This window comes from Podarcis vaucheri (genome assembly GCF_965113315.1).
Source record: "Podarcis vaucheri genome assembly, chromosome: 11".
Taxonomy (NCBI): domain Eukaryota; kingdom Metazoa; phylum Chordata; class Lepidosauria; order Squamata; family Lacertidae; genus Podarcis; species Podarcis vaucheri.
Window position 1 is genome coordinate 32,594,460 of NC_138749.1, and position 17,058 is coordinate 32,611,517.

General features: G+C 37.8%; 1 protein-coding gene across 3 annotated transcripts in view; it reads left to right on the forward strand.

The window, feature by feature from the left end:
• Positions 1-17,058, forward strand: part of ATG10 (autophagy related 10) — a 104,352-nt gene that overhangs the window by 64,557 nt on the left and 22,737 nt on the right. For all 3 annotated transcript variants that reach the window (XM_082192031.1, XM_082192032.1, XM_082192033.1), the window contains exons 4-5: positions 11,221-11,347; positions 16,316-16,413. In XM_082192031.1, the coding sequence (XP_082048157.1) occupies positions 11,221-11,347; positions 16,316-16,413 (225 nt within the window). The remainder of the gene's footprint in view (positions 1-11,220; positions 11,348-16,315; positions 16,414-17,058) is intronic.

The following is a 17,058-nucleotide window of genomic DNA, read 5'->3' on the forward strand; positions in this document are numbered from 1 at the left end:
CTCATGTTCTAACATGCATTATTTGGCAAAGATCTTTTTAAATGTTACATGTTAAGGGTGACTATGGCAGCCTAGAGTGTATTGACACCCCTTACATTGCAGAGATACGTTCAACAAAAATTAAATCCATATTCAGCTATCAGCTTAATATTTGAGTTATTCTCAAACATTTAGTAGTTTCTGGCATCACTTCAGAAAGCTCCCTAAAAGTGAGTTTGAAATGTAAGACAATATTGTTGAGTCTAGGAGAGGGGAAGAAGTGCCTTGAGAGTGCCTGTTGGTTCGGTGACTCATGGAAGCCTTTTCCTTGTTAGCATTCAGTTTTTCTCCATGCATAAAAGATGCATTTTGGCTGTTCATAGAATTTGCTTTTTAGTGTGGCTTAATTTGGCAGTTGGATGCCCTCATACAACACTTCCAATCCCAACAGACTCTGTGTTGTATAAGATAGAAACTGCACTGCTGGTAAGATGATTGCAGGATCAATGTGAGCTGTGACATCAGCATGCCAAGCTTCGCTCTGACAACATAGGGGTATTCCTTTTCCTGGGATCATTTTTTGCATTAATTTTTAGGTATTGAATCATGGAGCACAGGCAAACAAACACCCTGTTGACAGCCTCTCAGGGTTCATGGCAGTGTGTCTCATGATCTAAACTTTTGCACTGTATTGCAACCTGTTGCGTATAGAAATACTGCAGTGAAGGCCAAAGGCAACACAAAATATTGTTCAGAGAGATAAAGGCAATTAGAAAAAGAAACAGTTGCTTGTGATCACTGCTCATCATCCTTTTGCCTCTGATAAACAGGTTTTGTAAGACTGTGTTGTTTCAAAACTGGTTTGTTGTTGTTTTTACCAGATTTGGCAGTAGAAAAAATAGAGTATACACCAAGGGAAAGAAAGTGTCTCTCAGACCACTTTCAGTTCTCTTAGTAGCTATTATGTGCTTCCATATTCCTCTAGAAAAGTTATTGTTGATTTATTCTTATTATTGTTTTGCTTATTTATATCCCATCCTTATAGAAACTAAAGGCAGCTTTACAGAGAAAATAGTAACAGCTAAAAAGGGAATCATAGAATCATATAATTATAGAGTTAGAAGGGACCATGCAGGTCATCTAGTCCAACCCCCTGCAGTGCAGGGGTCTTGTGCCCAATGTGGGTCTCGAACCCACAATCCTGATATTAATAGTATCATGTTCTACCTAGTGAGCTATCCCAAAAAATTAAAAACAAATAAACATTAATAGAAAAATATTTTTAAATAGAAGGGCTGGTGCTATGATCTGTATGTTTTAATAGATCATATATCTGTATGTGTTATGATCTATTAAAACATAGAGATAACTAAATAAAAACATCACTGTATCAGCCCTTTCCTTACAAAAAGTTCCCAAAAGCCTGTTGGAATAAGAAAGTCTTCACTTGCTCATGGAAGGACAAGGAGCCAGACAGTCTTAACTTTTCTAGCAAGGGAGTACTACTGTCTGGGAACAGATTTATCAGAGTACACAACTGACTTCACACAGTTTCCTCTTGCTCTAATAAAATGGTTCTATGCAGATTACAGTTTCAGATCTTTTTTATACCACCAGTCCCTCATATTTCTCCCCTCATTTGGCAAAATGAATAATCTTTGACCAAGGACTGCTTCTTCCCTGACCCGTGCCCCCAATTTTGAGAGATTTACTTTTGTCTTATTTACAGTTTTAATCACATTAATCATCATAGAGCAATGGTTGGATAGAGGACTGACTTAATAGTGTAAGAATGACTTGAAGGTAGCTTCTGGTAGCATTTTGGAGAACATCTTGCAGACCTGAAGAGAACATTCAGAGGCTCAATGTGTCAATAGCCATCCTTGTAGTTTATCCCTATGATGATTGCAGAGGGACTAAGCTCCAGTTCATGCCAAACAAGAACAAATATTGTGCCCACACATTCCCTTGTCTGCTTCTCTTCTATGCCATAATAGAAAACTCCCATTATTAAACCACACTGTCCTTTTAAACCACAGTTTCCCATTAATCTGAATTGTGGTTTGATATGTTGGTTTATAGCCAGATATTAAATTACTGTGTCATGGTTAAGATGTAACAGGAAGTGGTTGTTTAATATGCATTGGGAGTTTTTTTGTTACACAAATGAGGAGGGAGTGCATATGTGCAAGGCTCATTCTTGGTCTAGTAAATTGTGGTTTATTGGACCAAGAACCTTTCATCTGAACCAAGTTATTTATTATAAGGCTGCACCACGAAGTCCCAGATTTAGAACTGAATCATCCCTTTAGGAAGCAGATCATGGTTTCCTATTATTTCACAATCATTGGCATGCTCCCATGAGGCTGCATATAATATGGTGTGGCTAAGATTACATGCTGTGAATCAGAAAGTATGTAGTTCAAAAGTCATGTAAGGCATGATTTCTGACATTCATTTGTTGAAACTAGCCACGGGTATGTTGTTGTTTAGTCATGTCCGACTCTTCGTGACCCCATGGACCAGAGCATGCCAGGCACTCCTGTCTTTCACTGCCTCCCGCAGTTTGGTCAAAGCCATGTGTATAGTTAACCACAAACCCAGGACAACACTGCAAACTGGTTAACTGAAGCCTGAACCAAAAGCATCTGAACTCTCCTCAGGCACCTCTTAGGAGGAGAAAACATGTGAGCCTTACTGCAGCTTGTGCACATTGCACTAAACCATGGTATAGCCATACACTTTTTGTGTGAATGCGGGCAAACAGGCTTATCCTGAAGATGTTATTGCAGTAGGACCAGAGACAGTAAGAACATAAGAAGAGTCTACTGGGTCAGTCCAATGGCCCATCTTGCACAGCATCCTGTTCTCACACTGGCCAACCAGGTTCCAGGAAGCAGGACCCAAGCTTAAGAGCACTTGCCCCTCCTATGGCTTCCAGCAACTGGTATTCAGAAGTGTTACTGCCTCCGACCATGTAGGAAGATCATAGCCATTATGACTAGGAGCCCTTATCTTCCATGAATTTGTCCAATTCTCTTCTAAAGCCATTCAAGTTGGTGGCCATCACTATCTCCTGCGGAAACAAGTTCCATAATTTAACTATGAGCTGCATGAAGAAGTACTTTTTAAAAATCTGTCCTGAATCTGCCAACATTCAGCTTCATTGGATGTCCATGAGTTCTAGTGTTAGGAGAGAGGAAGGTCACCTCTTACTTGCCTTTTCTGTAAGCTAAAAAATCCCGAACATTGCAGCCTTTCTTCATATGGGAAACACTCCACCTCCTTGATCATATCGGTTGTCCTTTTCTGAACCTTTTCCAACTCTACAGTATCCTTTTCGAGGTAAGGCGAACAGAATGGTATACAGTATTTCAAATGCTGTTGCACCATAGATTTGTAGTACAAATGTAATATTAAGTGAAATTCATTTTCCTACAATGAAGATTCTGTATAGCTCCCTTAAAACACTAAAGCTTTTGTCTTCTGCGTAGCAACCAACTGAGCCTCAAAGAATATGCCAGACCTGCCCTCGAACTTGCTGGAGAGAACATAGTTCCCTCTGTGTCCCCACCCTGACTTTATGCTAGGTAAAGTTGCAAGCTATTCTGAAAGAAATATTTTGTTGAAATTACATTTGCCACAAAAATTAACCGCAGCCAATTGTTTCTGCAAAACATTTATGTTTAGAACTTATTTAAGGCAAAGCATTCCTCTCACTGGATCATCTATAAGTTGTCAGTGAAACATTTTCTTTTATTTTTTAATGTGGAGGGGGTGCGATTAATGCTTACCATAATATTATCCAGAATTTGGTTAGGATTTCCCATAAAGCTGTTAAATTGTAGAAGAACGATTATGGTGAATTCATGCAGATGCTCATGTTTGTAATTAGTATAAAGCTCCCTTGCTTCTTTCCACTTATTGTCATAGGAGTACATAGAAATTTAAGATGCAGTCTTATTTCTTTGGCAAAGGAAAAATAGAAGCTTTTACAGGAAGCTTGAGGATTTTGGAAATGTCAGGCTTTCAACGTTCCATATTTCTTTTTTGTTACAGGAAGGTTTTTTCCCCTTATTATGGAGCTCTGTTTCCACTTCTCAAATAATTTTAAGCATTATTTGGTGTTGAGAGAGAATTTTCTCTCATATCAATTTGGGGTAAGGCGTTGTCTTTCTTTATAGCATGTTTGCCTTATTTGCTTGAGCCATTTGGATTTGTTTTACCAAACTATTCCTTGCCTGCAGGGTTTTTCATTCTCGCTCTGTGTTTGTGGCATACTGTAATGTGGTATGTGGTCTGGATGTGGATTAATATCTGGTAGAAGATCCTGCCTTAAAGTATGATTTGGGGCTTTGAGTTCCTTCCAGTCTCATGATTTCATGTTTTGGAGCTGAAACTGAACTGTAATCGTCATTGCCTTCCTGGCCTATGTGGTCTAGTGGTTATTCAGTCTGAAGGAAACTCTGTTCACATGCCAAGAATTGCTGTTCTCCCAATGCCATTCTCCATGTGTTTTGACAGCCGTAAGTGTTGGGGGGTAGGTGGTATTGTGAGGTGGTCTGATCCTAGAAAATTATATGTAATTGACCATATATGTTTAACTGCTGGATTCCATAGGGGAGGATTAGACACAACTCAGTAAGTTATGCCAAAAAGCCAAAGTAAGCTTGAATATATTAGACTCGTGGGGACTTCAAGCAACAAGGGTGAATTCAGGATTAATAAAGAACACCTGGGAGGTGGAAACTTATGGTAGAGATAAAATCAAACCAAGCAGACAAGCCCCAGCAGCACCCTTACATTAAACTAATTTCAGTTCTTTATTTGTTTAACTTTGTACTGATGTAGTCTTCCATGTTCGTTTGATCTGGTACTCCATTTGCCCAAGGTGAAGCGCACCTTTGTAATTGTATAATTTGGGGTGTAAAAAGGGCAATATTTCACACAGAAGTTTAAAATATGCAAAGCCTTGTGGGAAGTCATTGTTGGTAACACAAAATTACTGATTTGTGCTCTCCAGAGTAGGAAACCTAAAATAAAAGCATGCAGCCTATTTACTGGATGCATCTTCTTCTTGAGACTTTCCTAGACAATTATTTATTGCATGGGGATTGCGCCATACTCCACATTAAGGAACTTGGAGTTTAGGGATCCAATACTTATCTTCCTAAAACATAACAGATTAGTGCTACTTTAGTGTTCCCAGGTTGTTGTTGTTTAGTCGTTTAGTCGTGTCCGACTCTTCGTGATCCCATGGCCCAAAGCACATCAGGCACTCCTGTCTTCCACTGCCTCCTGCAGTTTGGTGAAACTCATGCTGGTAGCTTCGAGAACACTATCCAGCCATCTCATCCTCCGTCGTCCCCTTTTCCTTGTGCCCTCCATCTTTCCCAACGTCAGGGTCTTTTCCAGGGAGTCTTCTCTTCTCATAAGGTGGTCAAAGTACTGGAGTCTCATTAGCACTAAATGGTTTGCATTTACTTTTTTTTACATCTTTCAGATCCAATAGCTTTTCAGATAATCATACTAGAAACTTTGTGCCTCTCCTGACTTTCTGTTGATGGGATCAAGACTTGACTCTGCAATATGAATTTTGAAGGGAGTTACAGTTAGCAGCAGTAGAGCAAGGGAGTTTGTTGAAGAGGTGTAGGAAGGACTGCAGTCTTGCAAATACATCCATGCCATATCACCCTATTCCACTATCACTTTTTCATACTGTTAAAATGCCTGCAAGCTGGATCTGCAATGCTGGAGAATCTTGCTTCAGAAAGGATCTGGACCAAGCTTTGTGTGACATTTGAGGATGGGGAAGAAAAGTTGCAGCCTCTTTTTTGTAACAGTTGCCTTCCTTGTTTGACCACAACATCTGTCGGCCTACCTCTTCCTCAAGAATAGCCTTTGCTCACTTTGTGTTCTGCCTAGACCTGGACCAGTCAATGCCAAAGTCAAGTTAACGACTTCTGCTAACAGTTGAACTTTGTGTGAAGGGTATTGTTGGAAGAGCTTTTTGAGAAGACAAAAATCCTTTGTTTGCAAAAAGAGAAATGTATATGTTGTATTAACTTTTCTCTCTCAACCCCCCCCCCAACAATTCTAATATAGTGTTAAAGGGAACAGAACTGATAACATTTTGGAAGCAGGCATAATACTTTTTTAAAAAAACAACCCACCCGATGATTGACAAATTTTGCTTGTGAGAATGCATTTGTAAAGCAACTTGTATCATTAATTAGATGGCAACTACTTGTCTTTTTATTATTAAGCATTTATTGCACTAGGTATAGTGCTTTAAAGCATCTGCTCAGTACTCCATTATGATAGCACAAAAATGCATTTACGTGAGTGTAATAAAATAACAGATGCTTACTGATGACAACTTCCCAATTTGTTTAGGAAACATTCAGTCCCAGATTCAGTTTTCCTATGCAGTGTGGCAGCCATGCAAGTGAAATTATCATGGAGAAGAAAATAAGTGGGGGAAATCAAGTGATTGTGTGCTGTTTTTCTAGAAAAATATTAGTTCCTGTTGAATTAAATTAAGTTAAATCCTGTTTTGAAACAGTTGAATATAATAACATTCTACTCACCATTCTGCAAGCAAATCTTTTGATAACAGACTTTAGTTCTGCCTTCATAAAACCAGTCAAAAACAGTGCAAGTTACATTAATGCAACCAGCATAATGCAAAATGAATTGAGCAGTAATAGAACTATTTTTTTTTGTACTGCATTGTTTCAGTTGCATTTATTAGAGTAGTTAATTGTTTGTTATGACACATCCATTTATTTATACTATTTCAGTTTCAATATTTTAGACTGCCTTTCAGGGGTACCCTTTCAAAGGCAGCACACAATATTAAATACCATTTAAAAACAAACCATAAAATTATCAAAAATTAAGGTGACCTCCAGTTATGATTACTCAGTTGCCTAACACACTTCACTTGCACAACAGAGTTTCCCTTTCCTTTCCTCCGCGGTAACTCATCACAAGTCTCCATAAACTGCTCGAGAAGATGGGGAAGGAGAGGTTCCATTATGCAAGTGGAAGTTGATACACATGGTGGTGGATGTTACCCATATTCTAAACACACTAGTGCATCTAAAAGAATTATAGGAGCAGCACAAAAACTATAACAGCATAATAAACCAATTCACATACAGTGGTACCTCAGGTTAAGTACTTAATTCGTTCCGGAGGTCTGTATTTAACCTGAAACCGTTCTTAACCTGAAGCACCACTTTAGCTAATGGGGCCTCCTGCTGCTGCCGTGCTGCTGGAGCACGATTTCTGTTCTCATCCTGAAGCAAAATTCTTAACCTGAAGCACTATTTCTGGGTTAGCGGAGTCTGTAACCTGAAGCGTATGTAACCCGAGGTACCACTGTATATAATAAAATGACTTTTTTTTTTAATCCGCAGCAGTAAATCCTAAGACTAAATATCACTTGGAATCATTTCAGAATAAACTGAATGCTGAGGATAAAATTGCTAGTCTGCCTGTGGTGCATGTCTGTCTATGGCCCTATTTGGGCATTCTGCTTGTGTGTAAAATCAGTACCTTAAAAAGTGAGAACAGGAATAAATCTCCTAAGATCTGCCCTTCCTGTAGCCCCCCTCAAATCATGAAGGGCAAAAGACTGAAGTCTCTGCTGAGGAAGGCCTCCCATGCTGTTTGGAATGCTCAACTTCCTTATTGAATCCAACTTTGTCATCTCAGTGGACTTAAGTTAGTCAAGCCTATTGATTTCATTGGATCTGCCCTAAGGCTGACTTAGCTGAATTAAACACCATGAGTTCAATTCAATGATGCACTATTAACAATAAAAACAGATTGCATTGTCTTTCAAAATTAAAATATTCTGCTGTGTCAGCATTGGTGAAGAGGACTGAGGGGTTCCTCATAGGAATGTTTTGTAATTGTGGACTATCACTCCTGCTCCAAGTAGTTTGCACAGCAGGAGAGATTAAAAAGCAGAAACTAGTTGGTATAATATACCTGAAGGCATGGTGCAAGAGGGACTTGGTTTACCATAACCAGTTGGTCACTTTTATGTGCACCTGGCACAGCTGTGGTGTGCCAGCATGGAAGGAAAAGGAAGGGCTATTTTAATTACCAAATAGGGCCTCTTTATACTTTGCTTTTAGGACATGAGGCAGAATCATGTCCAAAGAAATGTATCCTATGGTGTATTATACATTTCTTAGTGATGAGAAAAAAAATTCCTTGTTTCTTTGCTACTTAATGTGATTGCTAATCATTATAGCTAAAGCTAGGATAATTTGTTTTAAAAGCACAATTTATTTTCCTTTGCACATAATACTAAACAGAATAATCTCTCAGATTTTGTGGTCTTTTCATTCACAGGGAGCGTCAAATACTGTAAAGGGTGTATTAAGGTGACTTAAAATGAACTTCAGTTAGAACATGGCTCAGCTTCAGAAAATGATGCTATCAACATTTACAGAGACCAAAGTTGACTTCCCCTTGGTAAATTCTTTTCATCCACCCTATTGGAAGTACAGAGAAAAATATTACACATGAGTACTCAAGCCTTTACGTCATGCATCCTGTTACTACTGTTTACCAAATAAAAAGGGATTAGAGCTGGCCTTAAGAAGGATTCAGAAGTCCTTGTATGTTTATAGATCACAGATATAGCAAGCCATCATATATCTAGAAACAAGGCAGGCAAAAATGAGAGCTCTGAATATCTAGTAAAAACCAGGTATGTTTTCTCTATAAAAAGGCATGTTGTGTTATAGTTGTCTATTGAACAGGTTTTCATCTTTTTAAAAATTGCTTCAGAATCATTCTAGAAAATACTGCTGTTCTGTTTTTCCAATAATTATCTTGACTATTTTAAATCATATACTGGTTTTATTTTCTGAATAAGATCAGGCTGTTGGCTACTACCAAGTTGGAACATAATGTTAAGTGTTTAGTCAAGTTTAACACAAGTCTACCATCTTTAACATGATCCGTTCTGGCATTTTTCTAATGTAGGAGGAAGAATTAAAGTTCATTAACAACCTGAGAGGCATATGATACCGCCAACTGTGTTCTTAGGGAAGCTGTTTTTTAGCCATTCAGCCATTCAGTACTTCACCCAGAAAAATCAGTAAAGTGAATTTTGAACTCACAGCTGGTTGTCACCAAGTGCACCTACAAATTCTATGGCTGTATAAGGCATGAGTTTGGAAGCATGCCATTACTCAGCTTGTGCGCACATATGCACGTTTTTCTGGCAGGCATGCTGCCTTTATACTGTGAATGCATCAGTTGTGTTATCTTGACAAATATGTTCCAGTATTTCCTTTTAGTTCACTCCATGAAGCGTGTTTTTTAAAAAGAAAAAAGAGAAGTTAATGGCCTCATTTCCAAAGCCTTTGAACACCAGTACTTGCCAGTAAATTAATTTGTTAATTGTGATCTTTTGGGAGGGTTTAATAAACACCTCTGCATTAGGCTCCACCTCCCTTGTAGCTTAGATATTTTCACCATATCATTATTTACTCCTACTTCAGTAATGGTCTCCTTTTAGTCAGTTTAAGAGCTCTGTTTTCAATAACATGGTTGCAAAGGTTTATAAACTACCCAAAAATAAATAAGAAATCGGTTGTGCAATATAGTAGCAAGAACAGAATTGGAGGGATTGTGTGGATTTTTCTTCTCTTCAAAATTTCACCAAGCTGTTTATTTTGTATATGAACGATGATAGCAGTGCTCAAACGTTTTCTGTGAAATATGCTAATATTTGGAATTTTTAGTATCTTTTTGGCTTTAAGTGAAAATATCATAGCTTGAGCACAATATTGTGTTACTTATAAATAAAGCATTTTTTAAAAAAGTTATTACCCCAACACACCAATACCCCCCCAGATTGTGAATTAAACAACCCACGTTTATTTATTTTTGGGATGGGGGATGTTAAATTTCATTTTCTTTCAGTTGTGTTGCTTTTCTTTATTTTTGTATGACATTGAAGTATATGTTCTTTAATAATAATTTTTTTAAAATAAAAAAAGCATCAAGCCTACTGTCTCTTTCAATCTTGACATTGGCATTTGTTCCACATAAATTGAATTATATAGGAAATTATCTGAGCTTAGTTTACAATTCAAATTGACTGGAAGATCGTCAGCAGTAACTGTAATATTTCACAGAACTAAATTGGTATGTTGACAAAATGGGTGGAATGTAACCATGCAGAATATAGACAGTGGTAAAGCTGTTTGATAATAACTTGTCCATCTACCCAGCCTAATTCACCATGCCACCGCAAAGTTGCTTAAACCAGGTTTAGTAGCAAAACATGGTGGAAGCTGGAAGTGTCATAAAAATCATACAATTGCTTCAACATCTGTTGATTTCTGTGTGGGTTTGCCTGTGTGAATTGACCCAGGCTAGATTTATATAACAGTTCCCTCAGCTGGTGCATTTGCACTGCACTGACCTTACCACCACCTCTTCCTCTCCATCCCAGTATGCAGCAGCAGCAGCATCATAGGCAACTGGGGAGGTTAGTGCTGGCACCCTCCCTGCCATCTGCAAGTGCTTACAGTAAAGTACATCGATTATCCTTTCTTGGGTTAGAAAGAACATTATAGGTGAAACAGACATAATAGGGAATTGGTGTAGCATCATGGCTAAGAAACTGAACTTTGAATCAGGAAGTCCCATATTTAAATCTCAGCTCTGGTACGAGCTCACTAGGCAGTCTTGGGCAAGCCGTTCTGTCTTAGCTTCAGTCGTCCTGTCTGCATTCTGGGAGATAATAATAATGAATTTCTCCTACAATTTTGTTGTAAGGGGTGCAATTAGATAATGCACATGAATCACTCTGGATGCCTGAATGTGTTTAACAATTGCAGATTATTAATTTGGAAGTGACCTGCTCAGTTCATACATGCCCTTTCCATAGTTGAGTTCTGAAGGGCGGAGTAAGTTTTAGAAGTTTTCTCTAGGAACTTGTCTATGATACCATTAAGAAACCTTTCTCTCATTAAAAAATATTGTATTTTAATTAATAAGTCAACAAGTAAAAAGATAAAGATACATGTGAAAGTTTTAAAAAGGAAGGCAGCCTGAAGAATGTGAAGTGATTGCTAAAATTATAATCTTATGATAAGGCAGGTGACAGCATGGTGATAGCATTTATGATTATTTAAGGTATTTATTCATTTGTATTTCATTCCCATTCTCTCTGGTTGTGTCCACTGTTAATGTTTGTTTCAGGAATGTCTAGATGACTCTCAAGTGGCTGGAAACTCTGCAGCATCTGAAGTGATTCGCTATGAATATCATGTTTTGTACTCCTGCAGCTATCAAGCTCCTGTACTTTATTTCAGGGCATGTTTTTTAGGTAAGATGTCCTCTTCATGAAACAATTATTAAAAAGAAAAACGTGCACATGGAGTATTTATGAGACATAGAAGTTGTATTGGATTAGCAGGAAAATAAAAGGATGAAAAAATATTAGCGTATGGTGGTTGCTGTTGTATATATTTCAGATTCTGTAAATATCAGTATCCTGGGGCAGATGATATCATCTCAGCCTGAATAAGTTTGATCTTAAGAGTCCTGGCAGCAAGCCTATGGTTAACTAAACCTGCTGGCAATTTCTTTTAAAAAAAGAAAAGAAAAATCTACTGTGTCAGACTCAGAAATGGGGCCAACTTCTGAAAAGATGCCCTTGAATATGTACTTATCCAGAATTTTCATTTTAAATTAATAATGTATTCTGGCTGAGAATGATTAAATAGAGAACACCCCTTACTTTATCATGTTTCAACAATTACAATAATAATTTTAAAGCTCTTTGTGCCAAAAGTTAGCTGTATGTATTTTCATTGGCATACATTGCTTTTGGTATTTTCTTTTCAATCTTTGTTGCAACCAATGTTCCACTGCTGCTTCCCTTACTTTGTCAGGAAGGTGGAACACTGCCTCCTCCAAGGCCACTGTTAGTAATGCTTACTTAATTAGCAGGCATAGAGTGATCATACTTGTAGCAGTGTCTATATGCTACTCTGCTCTGCCCAAGGAGTCTGTACCTGAGGCCAGGGAGTTGGAATCCTGAGGTCATTTTCTAAACTTAGTCTCCTGTATAGCAGTATCAGTAGCTTTTGTGTTTGGAATGATCTGTTAGCTTTATCTAGATGAACACATCTGAATGTTGCTAGTGATATCTTTTTCTTTTTAATTAAAAAGTAGCTTAAGCTGCTTTGAATGTGTTTGGTAGATTTAATCACTCGCTGCCTTATATTGTTTAATGGCTTTTAATTTTGCCATGTTAGCATTTTAACCAGCTCTTTGGATGTAAAATGGAAGAACAAATTCTCTGACTCCTCTGGTAAAAGGGATTTTAATCTGAGGTTCATTTTCACGCAAATGACAATTCAGGGTATATTTTCAAGTTAGGATGTAGGGAATTGGGGACATATATCAGGCTCCATTCCTAGTAATAGTTCCCTAATTCACACATACCACACTGCAATTATATACGTGCTTGTGGTTATTGCAAACATTTAACGAAGTAGCAATACACTGTTGTTTAACTTGTCTGCAAATGGCAGGATAAAGAAAATCTTGCTGCCCAAGTCACTTAGTGTTTTCAAAATATACAGTAGGCACATTAATTTTTTTGTAGTGTGATATAATGTCATCATATTTGTATTAGATGGAACAATAGCATATACCTCTTAGAAGCAAGTGGGGAGTTTGGGAATGGTGATGCTGCAGGTAAAGGAAGTAGGGCAGTTCTCCCCCCACCTTTTTTTTTTTTTACAGTACTGTATTTTCACATAATTAGTATTCACTATAAGCAGTTAATCACCAGAGAAGAGCTCCCAGAGACAAAACAAGTTGTTTAGCTTGTCAGCATCAGGGAATCGGAGGTGTTGAAACATGACTCCTTATAGCTGGAAGTGGATATTACAGAAGCTGATGGATGATCTAATGCACAATCTTTGTATTGTGTGCCAACAGCTCCCCTTGCAGTACAGAGTTTTAATTGTTCCTGCAAGTATAATTATACATTTTAGCACTCTTCTTGGGAGTTTTTCACAATAGAAAATAATGACTTTTGGAGGATTTCTACAATAAACTAGGGCCTCCTTATATCTTTTTAGCAGCCCCCTTCTGACCTAAATAGTGTAGCATATCCCAATTTAACAGATCTTTCCAACCAATCTTAGGTGTCCTTTATATGTAGCAGCAGTGGTGTTGGAGCTGCCTTACCATGGGCAAAAATTCCGCCTTGAGCACCATTAGGTGGGGCACAAATACACACACGTGCCGCACACACACACACGTCACATCACATATCAGCAGAGTGAGTTGTGCAGATTGTTTCCTTGAAGACACTGCCTGACTGAGATCAGGGTCAACCATTATTTGTTACAATTTTGCAAGGCACTTTAGGGATAGATTTGGACAGAGCTGGACACCATGATTAGAGCAAGTCCTACAGTTCTATCTGTAAATCAGTTTTGATTATTGCACTACTTAAAGGGACCTCCCTGGATCCAAAAATATCACTGAGTGGCAAGTATCCCATTTGGGGGCAATTTAGTTAAGAGGGAGATGGTTGTCCAGTTTCAGAGGAGGAAACTGATTAACTAGACCCATTTCAGTTCAAACTCTGACCCAGTCATGATACTGAAATTGTGTTGGTTGCCCCGGTTGATTATATTTGCTAGGAGGAGGAGTGTGACCCTGCTTGTTCTCTTTAGCCTGTTGGTGACTTCAGTACTGTTGACCACAGTATCCTTCTGAAACGGCTCTGAGAAGTGGTGGTTAGAGGTACCAAGTTATGATAGTTCCACTAGCACGTTTGAGGCCATTCCCAGAAAGTAGTTATGAAGGACTCTTGTTCAGTGCCACTGAAGTCCTCTGCTGTCCCACAGAGTTCCGTGTTGCCCCCTCCCCATTTAGTATCTGTTTGAAGCTTCTGGGAGCTGTCATCGGGAAATTGGGAATGAGCTGTCACCAATATGCAGATGACACCCAGATTTCTCTTTCTGTTCCACCTGCATCAGGAAATATTATTTACTTGCACCCCAATCCTGTGTATGTTGGTGTGTCAGACTTGAGTCATTAGTATAAAATTGTGGTGTGTGACATTGCAAAAGCCAGGTTTAGGATTGTGTTGTTATTGTATAGTGTATATTAAAACTCACACACACAAAACACACACACATTTTGGAGCATTTCTAAAACATATACTTCAATCATTAATGTTAAACAATAAATAAAACCAACAGAAAAAATAATATTTAAAATTTTAAACATTTTGGAATGTGTCTATGCTAGAGAGAAAACAATACATTATTTTTCTCTTGGTTGTATTTTTACCACTTGCATACATAATTCTGCTTCTGGTTGCATGATTCATGTTGCATCATCTGTATGGTTGTGATTTTCTGGCAGCAGTGTCCTATGAGCAATTTCTGGTGAAGTGTATCGGCTTAGCTGCTGACAACAGATAAATTAGAAATGTGATACTGGTAGTGTATCAAGAGGCAATCCTAGTTTTAACAAGGAAGCATGTTTAGCAGGGCGACATGCATAGCATTTCATCCTAAGTTCATTTGGCATAAGATGAGCTTTCTGTGTAGACTTCCCTGCACCTGTCCATTTTTGTGACTCTTCAGCTCATGTATATGCACCAAAATAGAAGTGTATGTAAACATCATGTCTAAATTTCCAACATAGAAAACATAGCATGTGAGGATTCATAATCTTCAAAACTATTGTTGCTGGAACATTTGCCTCTGTATTACCCTCTGTATTACCCTCTGAGGAAGGGTAATAGTCAATGAGAATATTATTTTATAACAACTTCAGTAAGTGCAATCACATCTCTGTGAAATGCTAAGTGATAAAGCTTTGATCTCTGAAAGAGGCTTTTGCCCAAATTCACCCCAAATTCACACTATTCTTTATAAATTAAAAACCTAAATGAAGCTTAATTCTTAGTGAGAATTCAGAAGCCTGAAATTTTCCCTTTTATATTTATAGATAAAATGATTTTTTTTCTTTTTACCATTTATTTGTGTCATGGTAGTGTTGCTGGTGTGACCCATTTTAAGTCCAACACAGCAATCCAGGTGTGGATGTCAGCCTAGTAGAGTAAGACCTTCTGATCTAGATATTATTATGGGATTAGAGGAAACAACATAAAGTGCAATTTGTGGTTTCTGAGGACCAGCAAATTGAATTTAAGACATGGTCAGGTATGTATATTACAGCATAGATTATTTTATGTATCTACGTGTGGTTATATCTATAAGTGAACATTTGAAAGAATAGCAATTCAAATATGAAATTTAAATTATGTGTTGACAAATTAATATAGTAATAATAGATTGTCATACTTATCTAAGCAAAAAATCCTTACATAACATCCAGAAGCAGCAGACATATGGAGGAGGGGAATTCCACAGCAGGAATCTGCTTGCTCTTTGTGTGCTCTCCAGTACTAAAAACCACACAAAGGAGATCACCAGGAACCTTTTCAATTGCATTTCCTCTATGTGTGGTAACTTAGGGCATGCTCCAACCGCCTCATTAGTAGTTGTGGCTTGTGTATCATTTTATCACATAATGCAATAAAATCCTATTTCCCTACATAGATATAGTTAACTTTGCTTGCTCACCATTTTATTTTCCTACATTGAAGTTACCACTGGTAAGATGTCAACAGAGAAGTTTGTCTTCCATTTTGAGTGTGCTCAACAAAAATAAGATAAAACTGAATCTGATGGCAACAGGATTTCGGATTGTATCTAAACATGACATTCAAATGTTAATTGGACGAATAAATCTTGTTTATTTCACGGACATGAAAATGTCAGTGGAATAAAACTATTTATCACAGGATAATGGCCTCCTGACACCTGATAAATGCCAAGATAATGATACTTATTGAAAAAGCATCAAAATAGTCTCTCATTTGTCAAAAACAAATACTTGGGCAAAGATCATATGTTTCTTTTCAATGCAGCAACTTCATTCTGTTATAAAACCTCAGCAGCTATCCAGGATACAAGAGTAAGCACCAATCAATATTGCATGGTGAGGACTCTGAAGAGGGCAGTTATTCTGCTACGTGGACATGACAGCTACAAAACACTCAGCAGGGTTGGGCCGTGTTCCATCACACACACACACACACACACAGCCACATACACAAACATCGCAGATGTTGTTGTGGCATCTTTTAAAGGAAATAGAATTTTCTCTGTGTTTTCTGTTTTTGCTTTTGAATTATCTGCATTTCGTGTGTGTATGTGGAGATACATATATTACAATTATTATTTTTTTCCAGATGGAAGACCTTTAACTCTGGATGAAATATGGAAAGGTGTACATGAATGCTACAGGGAGCAGCTCTGGCAGGGCCCCTGGGATACCATTACACAACAGGTTAGAGGCTTCTTCCCCCTATTACTTCATTACAGCATGGAATTAATTTAGTTGAATAACGGATATCAGTATCCCAAACTACACCTTTATTAGTCCAGAAAAAGGGATCAACCCTAAAAAGCCCATTTGCTAAATGTGAGAGATATTAATAGCAATAAAATATGAAATAATTATACCGTCTTTTTTACATGGGTTTTAAGCACAACTAGCTATAGATGATTCCTATTTTTTTGTTACTACTGAAAATCTTTCTGCAGACCAGATGGAGGTGAAGTTCTGAAATAGATAATTCACCTCTTTCTATGAGCCAATGTAAGTGGAACAATTCCCAGTTCCATTTTGAATAAAAATAGTCGTTCAGGAGAAGCATTTCTAATGCTATATTTAAAGGGACAAGAAATGTGTGTCACAGGCTCACTCTGGACCTGCCCTTCTATATAATAGAAATTCAGATTAATTTCTGTTGTACTTGACAAGCACCTACAATTGTGTTGCTGTAAATAGAACTTTTCAACTAACTGAAAAAGAAGGGGGAACAAATTCTGGCTGAGGCCATTGCTGTGGTATAATAAGCATGCATTAATCCAGCCTTACTTGGTTCTATTAGAACAGTGGTTTTCAACCAGTGTGCTGTGGCACCCTAGG